The sequence below is a fragment of the Megalops cyprinoides genome, chromosome 10, assembly GCF_013368585.1.
Source record: "Megalops cyprinoides isolate fMegCyp1 chromosome 10, fMegCyp1.pri, whole genome shotgun sequence".
Classification (NCBI taxonomy): domain Eukaryota; kingdom Metazoa; phylum Chordata; class Actinopteri; order Elopiformes; family Megalopidae; genus Megalops; species Megalops cyprinoides.
This window is the reverse complement of record NC_050592.1, coordinates 22,276,692-22,299,724: the sequence shown is the minus strand read 5'-3', so window position 1 is coordinate 22,299,724 and position 23,033 is coordinate 22,276,692. Positions and strand designations below refer to the sequence as shown.

The 23,033-nt window shown below is 41.2% G+C and overlaps 1 protein-coding gene across 1 annotated transcript in view; it reads left to right on the top strand.

The window, feature by feature from the left end:
- Nucleotides 1-23,033, top strand: part of nek11 (NIMA-related kinase 11) — a 57,869-nt gene that overhangs the window by 10,923 nt on the left and 23,913 nt on the right. Inside the window, exons 2-11 of the mRNA XM_036539535.1 lie at nucleotides 6,136-6,301; nucleotides 10,783-10,901; nucleotides 11,625-11,689; nucleotides 12,387-12,513; nucleotides 17,660-17,809; nucleotides 18,982-19,060; nucleotides 19,987-20,072; nucleotides 20,699-20,818; nucleotides 21,425-21,518; nucleotides 21,939-22,068. Of these exons, the coding sequence (XP_036395428.1) occupies nucleotides 6,136-6,301; nucleotides 10,783-10,901; nucleotides 11,625-11,689; nucleotides 12,387-12,513; nucleotides 17,660-17,809; nucleotides 18,982-19,060; nucleotides 19,987-20,072; nucleotides 20,699-20,818; nucleotides 21,425-21,518; nucleotides 21,939-22,068 (1,136 nt within the window). The remainder of the gene's footprint in view (nucleotides 1-6,135; nucleotides 6,302-10,782; nucleotides 10,902-11,624; nucleotides 11,690-12,386; nucleotides 12,514-17,659; nucleotides 17,810-18,981; nucleotides 19,061-19,986; nucleotides 20,073-20,698; nucleotides 20,819-21,424; nucleotides 21,519-21,938; nucleotides 22,069-23,033) is intronic.

Genomic DNA, 23,033 nt, shown 5'->3' with positions numbered 1-23,033 from the left:
TTTTACCAACATAAGAAGCAGAAATCACCCTTTACTCAGACAACTTTAAATGCATAAAAATGTCAGTAGTGAAAAAGTGATTTGCCTTAATTGTCCTCTGTTCCTGAGTCTTAGGCTAAGCTGCTTTGCAAAGGACTGAATTCCACTCTTCAGTTTTCAGACTTTTCACTTCACCACAGTCATGCACTCTATATAAAAGAGGGATCAGTGTAAAACCAGAGACTCTGTGGCTTTAGTTCTGAGATAGCCAAAGTGAAAACAGTGTTGCTGCAAAATATGTCAGAGTTTGACAGCCATTGTATTGACATCATTTACAGCCAGTCTCTGAGAATTGCTGTCTAGTCAAGGTGTCATTGCCAAGCTTGCCATCTTAGTGAAGCATATCTGGTGCCTGCGCAGAGCGGCAATTACAGTTGCCAGGGGAATCAATGTGGTGTGGGTCATTTTGCTGTGACAGGGCTTTATAAGAAGATCCAGCTCGTCACCGGGATGGGCGAGGAGAAGCATGTTGCAACCCAGCTATAATTGGCAGGGACAGACGAATGGTGCGTTATGGTTGCAAAGACCGTAGAAATACTCTCATATCTGAGGCCTTTTGGAATAATCACAGTAAAGCGCTTTGTTGGAGTGTCAGAGCACCTGTCAAGTTTCATGATGTGGCATTTCCTGGCTCCCGCGGGGTGCAGGGGGTGTAAAAAGCATGATTAGAGCGAGTCCTGCTGGGATATGTGTCCAAGGGGGCGAGGGCTTGCTGCTACTGGGTTGTCAGCTCTGCTGTTATCAGGTGCACTGCTGTTGCTGCAGTCTTCTTCCTCCTCCTCCTCCTCCTCCTCCTCCTCCTCCTCCTCCTCGTTCTCATTTATCAGATTGACAGACAGGGTGAAATCAGTTCTTGTAAGGCATTGAGTCACAGAGTAAGACATTTGCAGCAGGAAATCCAAAAAGACCAGTCAGACCTCTGCTTACCTACACTGGTAGCCTCAGTAATGCCCCCTGCCCTCCTGTCACATCCTGTCTATTGTTGCTTTCTTTCTCTTGTTTGAAACCCTGCTGATGTTTCATTATCCCAGGATAGTTATAGGACTCAAGGTCTGAGCCATACAACTCATTGGCTTGAAATTTATTTCTGTGGCTTGAGGGTCCTGATGTACATCACAATACACCGGCTGGACAGAAGACCAGTTCATCACAGGGCCATAACCTTCCAATCCACCTTTCCTAATGTGGGGATTTTAAGCAGAGTGGCAATGAGTATGTTTTTTTTTTAAGTCTTTGGTATGGCTGGGGGTTGACTGCCTGGTTACAAGAATAAGTGGCCACTGAGCAGGAGGACTTGGGGCATGGTGTAGCTGATATATTTTGAGGGGCACTGTACCCATTATTAATAAAAAAAATTAGGGGGGTACATGCCCACCCGGTGTTGAGGAGTATGATGCAACCACGTTACACTCTGTGAAAAAACATTAGTCTGCACAGCCATGGGGAGATTATTAAGGATTAGCCTAACAAGGGTATTGAACTAATCATTGTTCCTGTGGAGCAAAACAATAGCATTAGTTTGGTCTCGCTGTTTACTTATCATGCATTATCATAAGCAGGAAGCGTTACTTCAAAGCTGGGGAAAATGAAAATCAAACAGAATGATGTGGTGTCCCCCCCTCCCCTACCGCAGCTAAGGCTGAATCAGTCAGCGTGAATATTCATGCCGCAGGAGAATGAAGCGAAGAGCCATAATGAATGCCCAGAGCCACAATGGCCTGAGGACCAATTATAACTTTGACAAGAACCCTGGAACTGCCAACGGTGTTCAAGTAATTTCCTTTAGTGGCCTTTGATTAGCTCTCTGAAGGTTAGAAGAATGAGCTAAAGACATATACTTTTAAAGTCTCATCTAATGTATTGGTTAATTTGATTCTTCTTTTCTTAAAGGGTAAAGAAATTCAATGTGTCACTGGAAATTAAAGCCCTGTGGTTGTAAATGATTTTCCCATTAAAAATATATAAATGTATGTACCGGCTTAGTAATGTGATAAAATACATATAATGGAATGTGAAACTGTTGTAGACTGTCGTACCCTGCATAGCTGTGTATTAATTGCAATAAATGGATCCCTGTTGTGGAAATCCCAAGGCTGCTGCTTAATAGTAGTTTGTTTGAGTGCATGAATCCCCAGATGTGCAAAGCATCTTGGGTAATCATAGTCTACTCCATAATCTTGAACTTTTGGAGTCAGCCTTGAGAGACATCTCAGCGGTGAGTCCGGATGACCTCAGTCATTAGTCATTGTTATCGTTCATTTACTTGGCTGCGGGCACATTCATCAAAGCGACTGCCCACTGCAGCTCTCGGAAATAGGCGGGTGTTCACTGAAGAAAGAAAGCCATGTTAGAAGTCTCATTGTCCCTCCCTTTCAGCACAGAGTTGGCCCCAGGCGCAGGTCCAGCACCATGATCACCACTCTGCTTTTACCCTCATCCCAAAAGTGTCTCATTTTGAGGAAAGAAGCAATGCCAGTGCGGGAATGACTAATGCCACATGCCCTTTGTTTTCAGTGATTTTACAATCTAGAGCTCCCTAAAATGAGCCGGGCTTTCCACTCCCTTTTGCATTGAATTCAGCTCTCAGTGAATTCTGGGTAATTTATATTCTAATGTTGATGTTAATTTGCCCCTCCCCCTCAACTTGTGGTTAAATACAGCTCTGGGTCGATACAATTAGGGGTCTAATGCCTGAGCATGGCAGTAGGATAGCCTCTATCTCAGTCTCTGTGTTCTGCTTATAAAGGTCAGGAAACCCAATCTGTCCCCTAAACCACCAGTAAATGACATTCCTTTGCCATGTTTGTGCTGGTAAATGAGGAACACATAGCCCATCAGCACACCTGATCTTGACATGACATTGGTGTTAGGTGCCAAGCAATAGGAAATTGAAAAGAGACAGCCAAAGATTGAAGGGGTAACCCTAGTTGATAGGATGGGGGTCTTCTCTGAGTCTTGTTTGACCTTTCATTTTGTGTACATTTAATATTGTCCGAAGGTAATGATGCCATACACTGAAATGGGAATTCTTGGTGCTCTGTGACACACATATGCACACCCACTTTCTCTTGCAACCCCTCCAACCACCCCACCCCCACACCAACACACACAGTGAAAAACTTTATTATTCCTTTATTATTTATTAAGATTATCATTTCATTTTTTATGGTATGTTGAGGTGTACTCACACTCCGGACAACATATATGTCTTTGTTTTTTGGGAGTGGAACCTACAACATACCTGCACATGATTTACCACTCCAGCATTGGAGTTTTGTCCACAGCTGTTTTATGTGTGAGAGAAAGACAGCGATGGGGACAGAGTGTGAAAGAGAGGGGGAGGGGGAGAGTCAGAGGGAGAGGCAGAGAAATAGAGGGGGGTTAGAGAAAGGAAAAGAATGCCAGGAAGAATGAAATAGAGGGATTGAAACAGGGTTAAGATATACATACAAAAGGATATACAGGGTTCAGGTCAGAAGGAACTATTGGCTAATTAAGTTGTCACCCACTGCCATAGGCCCATCTCATCAAAGTTCCTATTGCATTATGGTGGATGGGAAAGCATTTCCAATACTTATAATTGTGTTTTATTATTGTAATTAGTTTTATGAGGACTTTTTGGTTTTTTGAGGCTGTTATTTGATCAGGGAACTGGGAAGGGTCTAGCAGTAGTTTAGAAACAGCTTTGCATAGTGGTTCAAGAACTGGGTATTCTACCAGATCTTTCTCAAGCCCAAATATGGGTGTTGTTTATACCCTTGGGCAAAACTGTCTGCTAATTGCTCCAGTAAAATCTCTGATGGTAGAAGGGCAGCTGTTGAGCATGCTACACTGTAGACCATGGAAGAATATGCTTTGATTTTCAGTTGGCACCAGAGAATGTCTGTTTTCTTTCTTTTTGCTGTGAACTACTTCTTTGATTTCCCTCTGCTACAGTACCAACAACATTTGCAAATATAAATCATCTGCATGCAAGATTGCTGGATAAAAAAAAGATCAAAGCCATCATATTTTACAATGAACTAATGTGAAGGAAAGGTATTTTTCTGTAGCGTTCCACTTCAATAACTGGTCAGTAACTGTATCTGAGAATTTTTGCAGTCAAGTATTGCAAATACTGCAGATTCTTTGAGTTTCTCAGCTAATGCTTTTGATCAAGCGTAGTCTCATATATAATTCTTTTATAATCACTAAATACAGCTTTCATAAAACAATTATAGTAACACATTTAACTGTTATAATACCATCTTGAATCGTGTCCATCCAGTCAAATAATGCCTAAGAAACTGTCATTCTTGGAACTTTTGAAGGATTTGGCAGGCTGTGGATTCACTACAAATCCCAGCAAATAACTGAGAATTGGGAGGTTTATTTTTTCACAGTATATCTGCGCATTATTGGACTGTTGCTCCTAAATGTAGTCAGAAACAATTTCCAGAAATAATTTATCAGATTCAGTAACTTAATATGAATGCCTTCTATACTTTTAGCATGTGAAGCTTCAGTTGGCTTAGACTGATGAATGAAATTCAAAAATACATAAAAACATGTATTTCATTATATTTTAATAGTGTACTATAGCATAAAAATTGCTTACTTCAATGAAATAAGCCTAACGTAAGGTACTTCACAGTCTTAAGCACACCCCTGTACAGTGTCCTTTTCCTTTATGTCCTGTCTTACATTAACAATGAATCAATGCGTATATAAACCTATTTAAGGTTAAATAACTGTCATCTTACTCATAGGGAACTTTGCATCGGAGTGCCATTTTTTGATATACCCAGCCTCCACAAGGGCTAAACAGCCATAATTTTGCTATAGTGGCTGTTGCTATTTTAACATCATGGGTTTAGCAATCCCCGAACTGAGATTCTATAGCATGGTGGCTGCACTGATGATGTATGCTATGAGGCATAGCCCTCAGGCTATGAATGGAAGGAATTGTGAATCTACTGAAGAAAATCAGTGGCATCCACTAGTACATACTGCTATGATGTCTTGAGAAATATAGCCTTAAAATGCTGGAGATTGGCTATACCCAGATATAAACACTCTTCTGCTAGCTGGTCTTCTGTGTGTGGTATAGTCTTTTAGAAGGCATGAAACATTGAACTCTGTCAGGTAACAGATACTTTCATCTCTCTACTGTCTTCTGCTGCCTCTGCAGCTGCTGGAGACCTGTGTGCTTTACTCTGAATGGCACCAAACTACTGACATTACATATTCAGATGAAGCTTTTTCTGTGTGATTGGATGCGGTAAGAATTCTCTTCACATCTTGCTTGCATTACCACTGGCCAGAAATCGGACTCACTTTTTTCATTCCCCCCAATGTCCAACAGAACAACCGCAATCAGTATTTCAATTTGGAATCCTAGGTGATTATGGATTTTCATTTCATGTTTGTGAGCGTTTCCCCAGACCAGCAGGAAAGTAGAGCCTTATCGTGAGCTGCAGGACAACTGACAGGGTATCGGAGAGGAAGGAATACTATTGCTTGATCTGAGCGCCAAAAGACCATGAAACCTTTTGGCTATAGCATGTTGGTGTTGACACAGTGTGTAAACAGAAGGTAAAAATATGCTGGAAGCATATGTACCAGAGATCACATCAGCCTAAGTGCTTTTGTGTCTGTCAAGCACATGCTGTTGTGGGACTTTCACTGTACTGTACTTGTCAAGATGTGTGTGCAAAATCTTTTTTTTTGTTCAATTAATCAAACTTGATTGCAGTTTTCTTGCAGGCATGAACAGGCATCAGCAGTTTCCAAAATGGATGTATAAATATACACAGCTACGCCAAAGTATACTGTAACACAAGCACAGTAAATAACAGGTTGAAACAAATCTGACCTGTTTGTAGCTTGTGTTTTTAGATACAATGTCTGTTGAAGGGAGGGAGGGATTGTTTATTGAGATCTCCAATTTTTGTAAAAAAAAAAAAAAAAAAAAAACTAATTGGCATTTGTAATTCGAATGCATAATGCATTCAGTTGTACACACAGCCCCAGCCCTAACAAGGCTGACTGACTTGATTCCAGGGATAGCTTGTCCCCCCAGATGCTTTCCCCATGCTTTGCCTCTTGCTCTTTTAGGAAGGTGCTGAAGGAGATCCCTGTGGGTGACCTCAACCCCAATGAAACAGTGCAGGCCAACCTGGAAGCTCAGCTCCTGTCCCAGCTCCACCACCCCGCCATCTTAAAATTCTATGCCAGCTTCCTGGAGAGGGACACTTTCTGCATAATAACCGAATATTGTGAGGTAAGACATACCCCCACCCCCATCTTTATCTTAAAACCTACTCCTCATTGTGGAAACAAGGTGGAATTCTGCCATCCACTTCTGTAATAATGGATTCTGCTCGCTGACCCACATTTCTTAAATTTCAGGAAATTGTCTTCATATCCCAGAAGAAATGCTTCCTTAATATTAAACATATATGCTTACATTAGGTTTAATATTGTGCACAGTACAGTTGTCTGTATTCCTCTTGGTGACCCATTGACCCTGGGAAGCACTGGTCTGATGTGTAGAGCACTTATAGCATCTGTACTTTATGCATGCTCGCTCTATATATATCATGCTTAGATGCATTGTATAGAATGCACACCTCCATACATCTCGTTGTAAGTTGCGCTCACTGAAAGTGACACCCACACAAGAAAGAGAATACTGTAAGGAAAAGGAAAAACCTTGCTTTAAATGTTGATATTTGCTTAAATTTATTCACCCAGACCTTGAATAACTTCATATGAAAAGACTTTACATATACAGATCCTTTTTTGATGTGAGTTGGCATGCAGCACGAGTGGATTCACCTTTATCTTTTCAAACGCCTTTGATTTCTGGAGGTTTTCTGCAGCTGGTAAAACCTGGAATGAATGATTGATCTGCGCTGCTCCCGCTCATCAAGCAGAGGCGGCCTCCAATCTGGGTTTTAAAAAAAATCTGATAAAAAAAAGAAATGAAATGAGCCCCCATTCCCCCTTTCCTTCCTTTTCATCTCGTCAAAGTGTTTGCCATTGTAATTGTATCGGGTTGGAGTCCTGCCTCTGAGCCACACTCATGCTAATGACCCAGGACTCCTTGATCATCTCCCCACGGCTCTGGACTGATGCGTGTGCCGTGGGCCTTTCGGCTCTGATAATCACTATCACTCCTGTTGATGTAGCGCCTTTCCTCTGAGGAAATCTTCAGCCATGTACATCGAGGGGGTGCCTCACCTCAGCCACCTCCGCTGTGCAGGTGATACATTTTCTCATAAGGCCCATCAGAGATCTAGGTGTGGACTGGCCAATTAGACAGGGGGAATAAATAAACGGCCAGATTTCTTGAACCTGACTTGGAATTTGTTGTAGGTGGATAGCACACCGACTCTTTGAGATGAGTGTCTTGGGACCTCTAATGATCACAGTGAGCCCTGACCTCAGTGCAATATCTCATCAGACTCAAGTGTCAAAGTGTCTTGCAAATCAGAGGCAAGATAACATTCATGAAACCAGAAGGACATCGAGTTGACTCATTGCAGATGGTTCCATTTTCTCATGCACCGATTTACAGCCATCCATTGTTATTTCTGTTTTCACTCTGCAGGTACTTTAGTTCTCTTTACTTCTTTATTTAAACATTGTCTGCTCTGTCCAATATAGGAAAGTCAAGGGCACAGTAGTCTTGTACCTGCACAATTGCACATGTAAGATCTGTGTAAGCATAATGCAAGTGCACATGTACTTGTATAACCTCTGCCTTGCTGTCAGCATTAGGGGTGTTTGGGCTAATGGCCATCAACTCTTATGAAAAGGGTCTATATCTTGGTTTTTTTTTTGCTTGAATAATATTCATTATATCGATTTAAAATTGTCTTTGCTCTTTCACTGCAGTCCTGTAGTCTATTCCTTAAAGATTACAATAGGTTAACATGCCATTTCCCAGCTGACAGAAAAGCAAGGAACACCTTGTAAAATCACTACATATTGTAAGTACTGTTCCTGGTGATACCAGCTTCTTTAACAACCTGTATCGCTGAGATGTCATGTCAACAGCGATTTGCTTTACATCCTTTCCCTGCCTGTTTCATTGCTTAGTGGAGTGACACTGCTTGCAACTGAGCTAATGTCAAACCACTTAAATCCCAGAAGGCTTTGCTTTAGAAAACTCCCGTCAAGTTTCATCACCCAGACATCTCTGGAAACCACTCTGCCCTGTTAAAGACAAAGCACATTGGAACCAGTATGGATTGCTGTCATTAGTGGAAGGACATTCATTAGAGTTTAACGTGTCATTTCTGTGCAGACACACATTAGGCATGGACTTAGCTATGCTGAAGTTGATGACCTTTACGTACTCCTCACCTAAGTTGGCCGCTCTATAATGATTTACCTGACAATGATAAAAAGGCTAGTCTCAGTCACATTCACTGCCGACTTAACCTCTGGTTCTAGGAGTCACTTTGTATTCTCAGTGACTATTTTTCATCATACTGGGATGGTGACAACTGCTCCTCTATCTTTAGAGATTATATAAAAAAATGCACTTTTGAAGGGATTATTGTGAATTCTGAGCATGATGAAATATATATCAAGAGAGTGCTATTACTGGCAGTGTTACGGTTGTTTGGAGCACAGTTACAGTATTTGATAATCCTGTCTGCCATGTACAGTACATCATTTTGAAAGAATAATTACTGTCAAGTATGCCCAATAAACCCATTGTTATGTCCTCCCAATTGTTCAGAGCTGTCTTCCCAAGTCATTAGTCATCTTATTTAGGGATATTTAACAGGGAAGAGGCATTGTCCACACAAAATCAGAGGATCAGCATAGTTTGGACCAAGCCCCCACCCCATCCTCACCCCCACATCTTATTATGTTGTAATGGAGTTGAACTTTGTAATGCTTATGTTTGACTTTAATGAACTCCACTATCAAGTAATGAGGAGAAATCCCATCCTGCCCTAACAGAGACACTGAAAATTACATTTTCTCCTCATTTAGGCACATAGCAATGCTGCATGGGCCACACTGACGTAAAATGACCAAAAGAAATTCCACCGTACACTATGTTATGCTTCCAACAAATTAGATTCACTGGATTTAAATGAAGATTTGTGGACAATGCATTTTGTTTCTGGATTGAGATGGAAAGTGCTTAATATAATTTGTGTTTCGAAGATTTTTCAATACATTGAGAAAAGTGTTACAGAACCACTTTTAATTTGGTGTTTCAAATACCCTAAATAAACGGCAGCTCGGTCAAATCCAATTTAATCATTTGAAAAAAACTTTTTGGCTATGTAGTCTATATTTCAGATTATCCCATCAAGATGATGGATTGCACAGTACTTCAAGGCATTAAGAAAACATTTGGAGAACCAAGATGTGCAGACTCATATTGGGTTGGTACAGTAACAGCAGCAGCAGAGGATAAAATATCTGTGTTTTGATTCCCAGGATAAAGTAAAAAGTAGCCCTCCTATGCTTTCTACATTGTGAGAACATGGTAACATAGGCACTGCGTGTTGGACATGCTTCTCCTGAAAATAATCATCACTGCTCTATAAACATGCAGGTTGTGGACATAAAGCGATGTCCCCAGATCCTCTCAGTCACCTACTGAGAGTGATAAAGAGAAAAAGGAGGAAAAATCAACAGATAAGGCAAAGGGGAAAGGGTTGTGTGTTGTGTTTAAAGAACCTGGCAGGAGAGCTAGTGCAACAATGAGGTGAACAGATTTTAATCCCCAAATAACAACCTCATTTCTGTTGCACACTGAGACAGCAGCTCCTAGGGCGTTTGATAAAGAACATTCAGTATAATGGTCTGTAGCTATTCAGACCAGGGTTCACGTACGGGCATAACACAACATAACACAACGCTGAGAGGACCAGAAGATAGGTTGTAGAGGCTCTGGCAATAAAAGGCATCTTTTCCTGCCCTTTAGGAATTGTGTGTGTGTGTGTGTCTGTGTGTGTGTGTCTGTGTGTGTGTATGTGTGAGTGTGAGTGTCTATGTTTTGTACAGCCCAGGTCAAACAGAGCCATACCGTTTGAAAAGCACGCAAGTCCATCAGGGGTCCCTGCTGACAGGGGCTAATGGCTGGCCCACAGTGTCCACCTCCCTAACAGTCCTGTCTCTTATCACCTCAGGGTAAGAGGACAGCAAGGCAGAGCTCTGTTAGTGGAGAGAAGGGGGAGTGATTCTTCCGTGCGCCAGCCACAGTGAAAACATTTTTGTACATCACTCATTTACTCTGCAGATATTTGGAGGAGGTGGAGGGGGCCATTGCTTTACAGAAAAGATTTGTAAATTCTTTCATATTCAGTACTTTTTGGAGGCATGGTTTTACTGACTACTCACTTAGATACCTTCATGCAGGGTAACTCCAAATGCTTATTAGTATCACATCAGCAAAAAAGAATCATGATCAATATGAAAGGCAATTTAAAATGTTCAGTTGAAGTAATTTGGGAAATAGGAAGCTACTTGGGGAACCATGTGAGTTTTAAAACAGCTGAAGAATCAGTTATTGTGATCAAACGTCAGCTTAAACAAGTGTGCAAAAGTGATTCCTGGTGAGCTAGAAGTAAGAGAGGAAGAAAAATGACCTTATTTCCATAATTCTTCTGAAAGGTATTTGTAATTGTATAATTGTTTGCACAATCAACAGGCAAACCAGTGTGTCCAATAAGACAGTTGGTGTGCATATTAAATGTGTGTTTGTGTGTGCGTGCATGCATGCTGCAGGACAGGGATCTGGACTGTAAGATCGAAGAGCTCAGACAGGCCAAGAGAACTCTCCCAGAGCGGCAAGTAATAGAGTGGTTCATTCAGCTGCTGCTGGGCGTCCACTACATGCACCAGAGGTATGTGGAGGCTGTTACCCTGGTTACAGATGCGCTCCGGCCCTTGATTAGCCGAAATACTTGAGGTTCACAGTGTAATTACCGTGGTGATTGTAACTGTAGTTGAGATACTTATTTAAAGTAATTAATAAAACTTAAATGAGTATAAATTATCATAAGTAATATTTTAGTGTTTCATTTGGAGTAGCAGAGACATTGCACAGTCCATTTTATTGAACAGTATGAGATGTGTTAAATGTAAATCTGTCCTGGCTTTTCATAGAAACACCTACTGCTCTAGAAGAGCTGGGCTTCATTTAATAATGAATCCACTCCCTAACCACAGTTTCTGTCAATTCATTATTAAAGGGTGCAAAGCATAGCGATGAATTTTTCTCTGAGTATCTGCCTATTCTGAGCTCTGATTGCGCACTCATTTTTGTGCTTTGTGCTGTTTTAACTATAAATAAACAAAGATTACCCTGCATTTACCAATGTTGGTTGTCTCTTGTCTTCAATGCTTTTAGACAAAGCAAATACTAGTGAGCTCCTGAAGATCAAATGCATTTTGTACGCTTTTCTTATTCATTTGAAAGTTCCTGTTTTTCCAAACTGTGAAGCCCAAGCAAAGGTCAGCTGCTAGTTTAAAGAGCAGGTCTGATTAAAACAGCAGGGCTGTGTTCCATTTCCTCCCTCTCATGTTTCTGTCCTTTTTCACTCTAAATTCTTCTTTGTTTCTTTCAGGCGAATACTCCACAGGGATCTAAAGGCTAAAAACATTTTTCTTAAGAAGAACATTGTTAAAATAGGTAATTTGCTCCCAAAAGGCTCTTGGGAATGGGTGTTTTTGATGTTTGTGTGAAATCTCAAAGTGGGCTTTTAAGGCACTGAAAGGCTGGGATCCTTTATGTTAAATTCATAAGCTCTCCTTTCAAAACTGCGATGAGGACTCATCTGTGGAGAGGCAGAATTGATATCAAGATGCGAGAAGGATACACTTAAAAATCTTTTTAAAACCAAATTCAGCAAATGACAAAGCATCAATAAGACTGAGCACTGGGGTGCTACCTTTATCACTGAAAAAAGACATTTGTTTTCATTTGTTTTGTCTTTTGGATAAGTCATCAATGCTTTTCCCCATTTCTCTAACCGTATTTTGGGATTTCCAGTTGTATATGGTAGTAGGTTCATCTCACCGTGACAGCCCCTGCACTCCAGCAGTAGTGCTGTGGTGAGATGTGGTCAGTGCTCATTGAAGCATAGATGCTATTCCACTGACATCATTTAGGCAGGCATCTCATGAACTGCAGCGTGCCTGAGAGCAACACTAATAACTATCATATTAGTTAAGAAATGCATCATGTTGTGTATTGGTCTTTGCAGTGAAATTTCCACAGATCCATCCTCAAAATAGTTTGGTGTTTATATCATGTGTTTCAGTTAGCCTTCTGGTGATAAATTCTGGTGTAGGTTTTTGAGTGGCCCTGCCAGTTTGATTTTTCCTAGGTGACTTTGGAGTGTCTCGTCTTCTCATGGGGTCACGTGACTTGGCCACCACTTTCACTGGGACTCCATACTACATGAGCCCTGAGGCACTCAGCCATCAGGGCTACGACTCCAAATCTGACATCTGGTGAGTGACTTTGCTTACTCATGCACATGGCTGTGAGGAGAAGTGGTTTGGCTTCATTCTAGATTGTTACAGGTTTGAATCCCAAGTGAAAATATCTACCTTCATAAATTTATTCAAGCACCTTGTAACAAATTAAACACTGTACTGTACTGTCTACTTTTAACTAATAATACTTAATGTATTGTATTGTGTATTGTCCACTTTTCATACCATGTGAGCTTTTTCTTAGGGGCACAAAACAAATTTCTGCGCAAACTGACAATAAAGTATTATTTAATCTACAAAATGATACAGTATTAGGTGTGAGAAGGACATATATATTACATTATAATACGTAACAGTAATTTAGCAGACACTCTTATCCAGAGTGACTTACATAGGTTACAGTTTTACATATTACCCATTAATACAGCTGAATATTTACTCAGACAGTTTCTTTTTCAGAAGAGACTAGCTAGCTCATTAAATTTAGAGAGTTTTTATCTGCTGCTCAGTGATTGTGCTCACCACCATAACGCGGCCGTTGCCAGAGCCCCCAGATAATTGATCCCAATCGGAGCTCAGTTAAAAGAAGGAACCAATCAAACTCCATGGATTATTGAGGAAACAAGACATAAGCTGAGAGGGTAACATTGTGAAGTATTACAATTTTGATGATCATGGCAGTGAACAGAAGGGTGCCTGTCTGAGGCTGGGGGCAGAGGAGTCTCAGAGAGAGGAATCCAATCAGGGCTGAGTGTTTATGTGTATGACCTGCTGCTTCCCGGCCTCACCTCTGGCACCCTGTGAAAATGTCAGAAAATGTAGCTTTCTGGCATCTGTAATCACTTTGCTCTTTATACCTCAGACATGCATGCTTGTTGGCCTCTTATTTTAATAATGTTTGTATTCAGTGCCTGTGCTGCCGATACTTATGCGCTGAGAATTTTGTGTCATCTAAAAACTGCTGTGTAACAGAAAAAACCTGTCTTTGAGAATGTAAGTTTGGCATCCTCTGTGAACATTTCTCTAACTTCAAAGAAAAATGTTGAAAAAACAAACATGAACACCAAGCCAGAGAAATGTTACTTGTTGACTGGAATGTACAATCAGGCAAAGTGTAGGCAAGGGGAAATATAAGATATGCATAATGAATAAATGCATCAGTACCTTCCTGTAGTCAACGAAGCAAAAGGATACACATGAGGATAACTCAGAAATGAGCCGATTAAGTGGAACTAACATAAAGGTTTCTACATTAAAGCTGTTTTTAATGCAGAAATGTAGACAGATACATTAAAGCTGTCTTAATACAATTCCCAGGAACTACCTGTGGAGGCTGTGAAGGGCCTGCATGTTTTTTCTTTTTATTTTTTTTTTGACCAGAGACTCAGTTTTTGTTACCCAATGAGGCATAGTGTTAACCATGAAAGTTGCTGTTGGAAGTATGAATGAAATCCATAAAACAGTATTCCTGCTAATCGGACATATTGTTTGTTGTACGTAGCAATATGTACAGAAATGGAATGAGAGCCAGTATTTTTGTACTGGGTTGTTTATGTTGGAAAATTACATTTTTTGGGGAAGGTAAATTCATGCTTGAACAGAAAGTATGTTGTGGTTTCTTACTTTGTCTTTTCCCGGGGTGGACAAACAAATATGGAAACCTATAAAGTAAACAGTCATGGCAAGAGCAGTGGTCAGGAGTTTCTCCTGCCTTTTTCACAGCAGTAGGATGGCTCTGCTGTTTCCCAGCAGCCTGGGAGGGTTTCAGAACCTTGGACAGCTGTGGCTTTGGAGACAGGCACACACAGCTGAATTGGCATTGGCAGTCAGCTTGGGTGTGGCACATTGCCCTCTTCGGGACTTGTATAATGCCACTACCTATGTGGGATAGACTAATATGAACACAGAATGGATTGCCAGGCCAAAATCCTCTCAACTCTGGTCAGTGTGTCCTTCTAACCAGTACGGGAGCATTGCCCTATCCCTTTGGGTCAAATAGGTCAGCTCAATTATCACTACAGAGACTGATAGTGTAGATTGTCTAGATTGTATACATATAAACCATGCCAGAGGGACATACCATCCTTTGTAATAAAAAAAGTATCAGCTGAGTGCAAGGTAATGCTATCCTCAGAAATTTGAAAGTTAGATATAAGTGCTGTCTTTAATTTATTTTTAGCACATTGCAAATAATAAATAATTTTACATAAGTACAAAGTACATAACAACAATTCAACTGTGTGCACTTTAAGTGATTGCAATCAAATAGATGTAATAATAAATTAGTTTGTGTTTCAGTGAAAATGCCTATAAAAAGAAAAACCTTAAAAAGTGATGGGATTTGGTATTGATGTTTACGTGGTCAGCTGAGCTGAGAGACACAATTACACTGCAGCTACAAATAGGCTGCAATTAGGCCTTGTATGCCCTTGTAGGACCTTGTATGCAGTCCTTGTTGTTACCTGACATCTGTTTGAACACCATATGAGACTGTGTTTCTCGCACATAGCAGAAAAAAGTTTCTACATTCTGAAATGACCAAGATGTTGAGCGGAGATGAATTGGAATTCTTTTTGCAGTAAACAAGGGAACTACTGGTGATACAAAAATATAGGCAGATTTAGCACTGCTATTATTGAGCCCTGTAAACACTATTATTGAGCCAATTTCATGCTTTCCAATGAGATATTTGACATGCTGAAAGTGACAAGCCTTGTGTACACTTCGAAACAAAGTTTTTATGTGGGAAAATGGCTGAGTTATTTAGTGGAGAATGAAGAAAGCTCATTTGGATGCATTTTTTAGCTTTTGGGTTCAAACAGCCAGAGTATGCCTGTAATGGAATGATTTCTTTTTTTTGCTTCTTTTGTTTGTTTTCTCACCCCAGCGGGGTAATAAAACAGCCATTTGACAATTGACCCTTCTTTTGTGTCATTGCTCCTGTCCAATCTCAACCTGGCACGGTGGCATCGTGCCACATAGTTTCACTGTCCGGATCCTGTTTTTAATCAACATTATTGATCTACTGCCATATACTTTGATGTTCACAGAATGCAAATAGGATGTTTGGCTTGTTAACATTATTGAATCAATATAAACAACCTTGGAGGCCCTTTAAGTTGTTAGTACCATTCCCTTTCATGAAGAACTGTAAAAATATCTCCTTTATGTTAATCCGCTCCCACTCCCCCGCCCTCCCAAATATATTTTCTCTAGTGTAGGGAAATCAGTAATGTGGGAGCACCACAACAAGAAAGAATACTCTTTTTTGTATGACTCACTTTTTGTCAGCCCCCTCATAACACTTGTGTGCAACAGTATGTTGATTGTAGCATTGTTTGATGCAGTCACACTTTCCCTTCTATAATGGACAGGTTTTGTGTCTATGCTACTGTTCATTTATAATATACATGGATACAATTCACTGTGGACTACAGTGTCTTTTCAGTGATTTGATGCAGATGCTTCCAGGAGTGGCACAATCCCGGTGATATATACTGTAATGTTGAGCATTGCTCACAGTAAACACCCTCACACACTTTCTCCTGCACCTAAGATCCACTCAGAGACGCAGTGGTCCACGTTCACAGGAGAGAGGAGGTTCACATGATGTGGTCTGTTTGGTCCTTACTGCACCAATGAGGTAATAGAATGAGGAGTAAGTGAATGTCAACCTGGTAATTAAGGGAAATCACATTGCTCTCCTGTAGACCTCTGTCAAATTATGTCATTTGTCAATATTACAAATGTAGTGTGTCAACTGCTGCCATTTTAAATTTGTAATTGTGTAGTCATTAACATGACATAATATATTGTTTAGTAATTTTTTTTTCGACAGCTTATATTTTACCAATATTTTTTCCAATATGTCTCACAGGCAGCTTGAAAAGACTAACATGTAATGGTCACAGTATCAGTACAGTGTTCTGGAAATATGAAGTGAGAGCATTGTGTGTCAGTTGGGTGCTCTGTGTACACAATACGCACCACACCCTACACGGTGCCAGATGGGAGAAAAAGAAGCTGGACTCGTGCAAGGCTCATTTTATCAGAGACAGGAGCTGGGTAGACAGACTGATTGAGGCTTCATTTCAGCTCATTTCTTCCAAATGAGATGCTGTCTTTTCTCATTTCGGAGAGAGAGAAGCGGAGATCTAGGAAGGGAGGGAGAGAGGATGGGAGCAAGAGAGAGAGAGAGCCAAGACAGCGCAAGAGAAGAGAGGAAAAAACGTGGTAACAAGATGAGTTTTGTAGGCTGTATGTGTGTGTGTGTGTGTGTGTGTGTGTGTGTGTGTGTGTGTACCCATGAATGCACATGCATTTGTGTATGAGAAAGACAGTGAGGTAAAAAAATGAGTGAGATGATTGACACATATTGTTTCCATTGAATCCTAAATCACATCAACCTTCAGTCACTGAATTTTTCTCTGCCAAGATTGCGTTTCTGTTTATTTCTGTTTTCAGTGTTTATTAAGGTTAGATATCTAAAACAGTTTCACCTGCAATGATAAAGAGGAAAATAGATGCCATATCATGAGCTGTGGGTCACGCTTTTTCACTCAATGGTAGATCTATTGTGCTTTTATTAAAAAGGTTCTCTATATTATGTTAGTGAGACAGTTTTTCTTGATCATCACCAGTCTTAAAATCGTTTCTGTGGTATATGATTTCTGTGGTTTAATGCACAATACAAAGCTTCATTTTGTTGTGGAATTACCCAGCCAAACAGAGGGATCCCCCCATAGTGGAGTTTTCATTGGATGTTTTTGGTTGTACTAAGGACATTGGAAGTTCCTGTTGGGTAAATACTTGCAAGTTACATTTCCACTGGTGTGACCAAATTCCAAGAAGCCTTGATGCTATCAACACAAGTGAACAAGTTGTTAATCCTTCTGCCCCTCTTCCAAGCAAAAACTGAACTGCTAATTTGCTTTAGAAAGTGGGAGGAGCACAATTCTGCTCAGCGTGCATTTCCTGTATGCAAACATTGCATGGATTTACAAGTTTGATTAGACCCGTGGGTTTAAAATCCCAGGTTGAAAACACTGACAATGTAGCTTTCACAATAGTACAAATGGGAAATCAGACAGTACAAAGGGGTTGTGTAATTGGTATTGTGTAAGAGTTTCTTTCAAATAAATAAAAGTATGCAATGTTGCAGGTCACTGGGCTGCATCTTATACGAGATGTGCTGCTTGGAGCATGCCTTCAATGGACACAATTTCCTGTCTGTTGTCATGAAGATCATAGAGGGGAAAACTCCAGCTCTCCCAGAGAGATACTCCAAGGAGCTCAATTCAATAATGCAAAGGTACAAGTGATCCGTCAGCTGTGAAGGCATTAACATCACTGAATCAAATCCTCTGCCATCTTTCTGGGTAAGAAAGGAAATTCGGTGCTTTTGCAACTGTGTGTCCTTTTGATTGATGCCAGATTGACATACGAATCTACTTGTGGGGCCGGGGGAATGGGGGTTGGAGGAGGAAGGTCAGGTCTGGATGATTCAATACTGGGCTGTCACAAGGGACCGTGTCACCCTGGTCACTGTGTGGGTCTTCAATTTTACATTTCCAGAGGAGCTGACTAAAAGGTCAGCCTTGGTTATCTAAGGACAAACAAGGAAAAATAAACTCCTCATCCCAGGGTGTCCAGCACCAGCCTTGAGAAATGTTAAGCTTGTGGATTCAATCAGTCAATGAATCACTTGTGTCTTATTTAGTGCACTTCAGAATGGGATCACGCAGAGTGATGGCATTTACTGAGTGGCAACAGAGAGAAGGAATGAAAGAAAGCGGATCACTAGGATACCGCCAGGATGAGAGACAGGACGCGAGAGCAGACCGAGACAGCCAATTGAACCACACACAGAGCAGCCCTAGAAATGACAGCAGGATGAACAATGATTCAGCTTATAGAACAGCATCATGTGAGAGGAGGATACGGAGCGGACAAACACAGTGAGCGAATGATGCCATCAAAAACAGCAAAAAAAGCTGACAACGGGAAGACTTTTAACAAAGTATGCGTATGTGTTTGAACTGATGGGAGGGGAAAATCATTATGAAATCATGCATTAATAATAAAAAGGTCACAGGGAATGGGGTACTTTAATATTGACTTTGAGTTGGCTTGGTAAAGGACCAGTCAGTAAATCTAAGAAATATCCAGGTGAAATATAACTGCAGGATAATTGTATTTCCTGATATTAGCTATTACATATTTATACACAACGTGATATATGTTACAGCTTTTAAAACTTGAAATTGGCTCTGAATAATGGGTTAGAATCGTGGACCCGAATGTAGTGGGTTGTGCTGCTTTGGTCTTGCGCATAACTGCTGTTCACAAAAGTTCAGATCTGGAAATACATCACATGCGTGGCAATAGACTCAAGCCCTGGAAGTCACCCAGTCTTCTAAGCGAGTGAATAAAGTGTTTGTGGAACATTTGATGATGTCTCATCATCTTTCTGTGTGTGGCTAGAATGCTGAGTAAGGACCCATCCCTAAGGCTGTCTGCAGGGGATTTGCTGAAGATGAAGTTCATCGAGGAGAACATGCAGGTGAGGTCTCTTTCTCTAATTACCCATATGGCATTATCAGTCAGCTGCCATTCTTGACCAACTACAATTTACAGTGCACTGGTTTGTGCAAAGAGTGTCCAAGAGATGAATTTAACAGACATGACAGTGTAGCAGTGTGACTGAGGCTCTGCACCTCCAAACAGACAGGCCTACACCTCAGATCCTTAAAAATGCTGTGCTGAACAAGCTGAAAGGTTTAGCGATGCTGTGAACATCCCGTGCTGTGAGTTACAGAAAAGTTTGGCGACCCCCAGATGTCCGAAGCACATCTGGTGCGTGCACATCAGCGTGTCTTGGGTGAACCTGTATTCACTTCTGTTCCACGTAATTAGTTATTGTGCTGTGCATTAACACTGTGGTAATTCTTTTTAACGTCAACCTGGCCATCCTTCAGTGGGTATGGTAAAAGTCTGTAATGATAGAGCTCTGTTAAGGCCTCTGAGTGTCCTTTTTATTCACAAGTACTGTCTACAAATAATTACTTTATTGTATCACTTTGTCAAGAAACATAATAATTAGTGTGGGGCTGCTTTCACCTATCAGGATGTACAAGTAGCAATGAAAATGATGCTCTTCTTTTCCTTTCAGTCCTGTCATTGTTTGTGTTCATGCTTCATTGGGATGTTTTGTGCCTCACACTTTTTTATGTGTAGCCCTGGTAATGATCTGTTTATCATTCGTGCTTGTAAAAGGCCCTCTCTTCCCTCTCACAGAATCCAGCTAGAAAAATGCAGCATTCCTCCAGTGACCTATATTCTGTACTCTTTTAAAGAGAAATCTCGGAGGGGCCAAACAGACAGCTTGTCTTTTTTTCTGCCTTCTTCCTTCCTTTCATCCCCGCAAAACTGTGCGAATCGTGAGGCCTCGTGTACCACATTAACCGACTTCTTATCTTCTCACTGCAGAATATAAAGCACAAGTTTGCTAGCATGACGCTGAAAGACAAAACACTCAAGAGCGAGAGGGACGCGGCGCACATCATGAGTGCCCTGTGAGTGTGCCCTCATTTCCTGCTGCGACAGGACAGGAGGAATACCCACCTCAGGGTGTCTACCGTGCAGGAGGCTTGTGTTCTGACAGCGTGCATCAAAGGGATTTAAAAATACTGTACATGAGATTTGAGTGTATTAATTGGTTGGACTCTCACACGTGCCAGATTTTAGTCATTTCCATGTCACGGTGCATGCTTTTTACATTTTTAGAGAGTGATCAATGGCCATGGCCTAACTTGTAATCTGAACAGCATTAAAACAATAATAATCAAAACAGTATTGTGTTATGCAGTTATATGACATGCAAGCATTGCTTCACTGTTTTTTCTCTCTTAAACAGAGGCTTTCGTAACTATGTACCCACATTACTGTGATGTTACAGGTGCAGGATTCACTGCATCTCCTGCACATTTACAGCTGCAAGCACTTGCTGTGATTTTGTGAAAGCAGTTTAACTTCTCTCTCCTATCATTTCTGGTTGCCTATAATACCTCCCCTGCAGAGAGTGAGGCAACATAATGGTGGGCTCAGGTCTGGCTCTTTGTAGGTAATAAATAAAACTACAGCTGGCTTCACTTCGCTCTCTGACATCCCTCCCCAATCCTGTGCCCTGTGACCCACACAGGCAGAAGAAAGTTCACCTGCAGACCTTACGGGAAAGGTCAGAGGTCCAGAAGATGACCCCCAGGGAACGCATGAGGCTGAGGAAACTGCAGGCTGCAGACGAGAAAGCCAGGAAACTGAAGTGAGGTCACTGTGGTCATTCTGCCGCTTGGGTGTTAAAAAGGTTACACCTGGTCGCAATGCCATTTGCATCTCAGAACATTTCCACACAGGAGCATTATTGCTCAGATTTCTATCCTTGCTTTACAACAAGCCTTGACTGAATTTAAAAAATAGCCCCTTAATGTAATGTGCATTTGCCACTCTTTATCACCAGTGAATAAAAAATAACAAATTTGGATTGGTACTGTGCTTGGAACCGATTAGAGATTTCATCAGAAAATATCTGGAGTTACAGCAGAGAAGACAGGGTGTTTTTGATACCATGGCGCTATAAGTGGTGTGTGATGTATTCCTAATGCCGGAATGTGCCCATTTGAAGTCAGACTGCACCTCAGTGCTGTGTTAGATCTCTTAACACAGAGCTGATATAACGTGTGCAGTGACCTCCTCTCTAGCTGACGCAGAGTCCTCCCTCAGACACAGGCAATTATTTACACATCTAAGGATAAACTTTAAGAAGCGGCTACGACCTTGCTGAGCTCGTTTTTTGATATTTGCTTCATGACAGACAGTGTTTAGAACCCATTTGTGTGGTTGCCGAGATTTTCACCTGCTTGCTTAACAGGCAACTCGCCGAGGAAAAATATCAGGAAAACCACCGCCGAATGCAGGAGCTGAGGTGCCGCAACTTTCAGAAAGTCAGTGTGGACGTCCTGAATGTAAGATACACTGTGCTGCCCTTCAAAAAGTAAAAAAACTCCCCCTTTTCTCCACTCTCCAGGTCTCCAGTTCTTATTTTTAAATATTTGTGATATTTGGCTACAAATGACATTGATAATTTTTGCAATTGCAATTAGCCTGAAAGTCTGTATTTTAAATTACATTGAAATACAGTGCACAAAGGTTATTTTGTTTAACTTGTGATTATACTGTATAGTCCCTATGAGATGCACAGTATTGCTTCTCAGTTGCATTGGCAGCCACAGCTGACACAATGATTAGCCAAGCCCTCTGAAATGTAACCCACCGTGGTTCATTTTAGGGTTTTGTTTCAGAAACATATTACATATTCTTTTTCCATCTTTTTGTCACTTGGTCAATAAACTCATCTTGTATTTCTTTTCAATTGTGTGCCACAGGAGAGTGTGGGTGAAGCAGCCCACCAAACACAGCCAATCACATCACGGGACTACCAATCCCTGCGATGCCTTGAGCCAATGGACAGGCAGCAGTCAGACAGGTTGTGCATGTCTGAGCCTGTGGAGCATGGTGAGTGGCTTTGCAGTATTGCTATGCCCAGTTGCACCAGATCTGAAAACACAGGGCAGACATTCAAGGGTTCTGAGTCACACTGACACATACCAGGAAAGGTACTGTAAACACACACATAGAGTCACTCCTGGAGCCAAATTTTACAGTAGCTCAGACACAATGACACAGCACTTTGACACCAATGATGCATGCATTAATTAGACTTAGTGGGTTCTAGATTTTGATAAATGGCTGGACATCGAACACTCCGTATGTGATTGTAATGAGGAAAGACTGAAGGCAGGTGAAGAAGGAGGGATGCGATGGGAATAGAGAGAGCCGGGGGTTATTCGCTGTGGCAGACAACGGAGTCGCATGTCGTGCTGAACCATTTGTATCAGAGCTGGTGGTGCTTCCTGGGGGATTGTGGCCCTGGCCTCTGGCTCTTTGGTTTGTGTTTCCCTAGCCCATTTAGGGAAAATGAGAAGTAAAAGCGGAGCGTTGACAGTTTGACATGAGGGAAATTAAATTAATTTTCATGTACTGAGAGCTACAAAGTGGCTTCAGCTCCTTTCTGTCTCAACTGTTATTCCCTACCAGAGAGAGAATTTGGGGTAATGAGATTCTCCAGATAAAAAGATGGATAGAATTAAGCTCATTGGACTTTTTAATTTCATAAAGTGAAATTTGAAGTTAACCCAAATGAAAGTAGAGAACACACACACATGTATGCACACATGACTCACAAATAAACACACACACACACACATGTATGCACACATGACTCACAAATAAACACACACACACACACACACACACACACACACACACACACACACACACACACACACACACACACACACACACACACACACACACACACACAGTGTCTGTGGACCCACATACAATTATACAAACAGACATGACATCAGTGTTTGGCTCAGGATAAATCGAAAGTGTGACCTCACATTCTCTATTTCTGC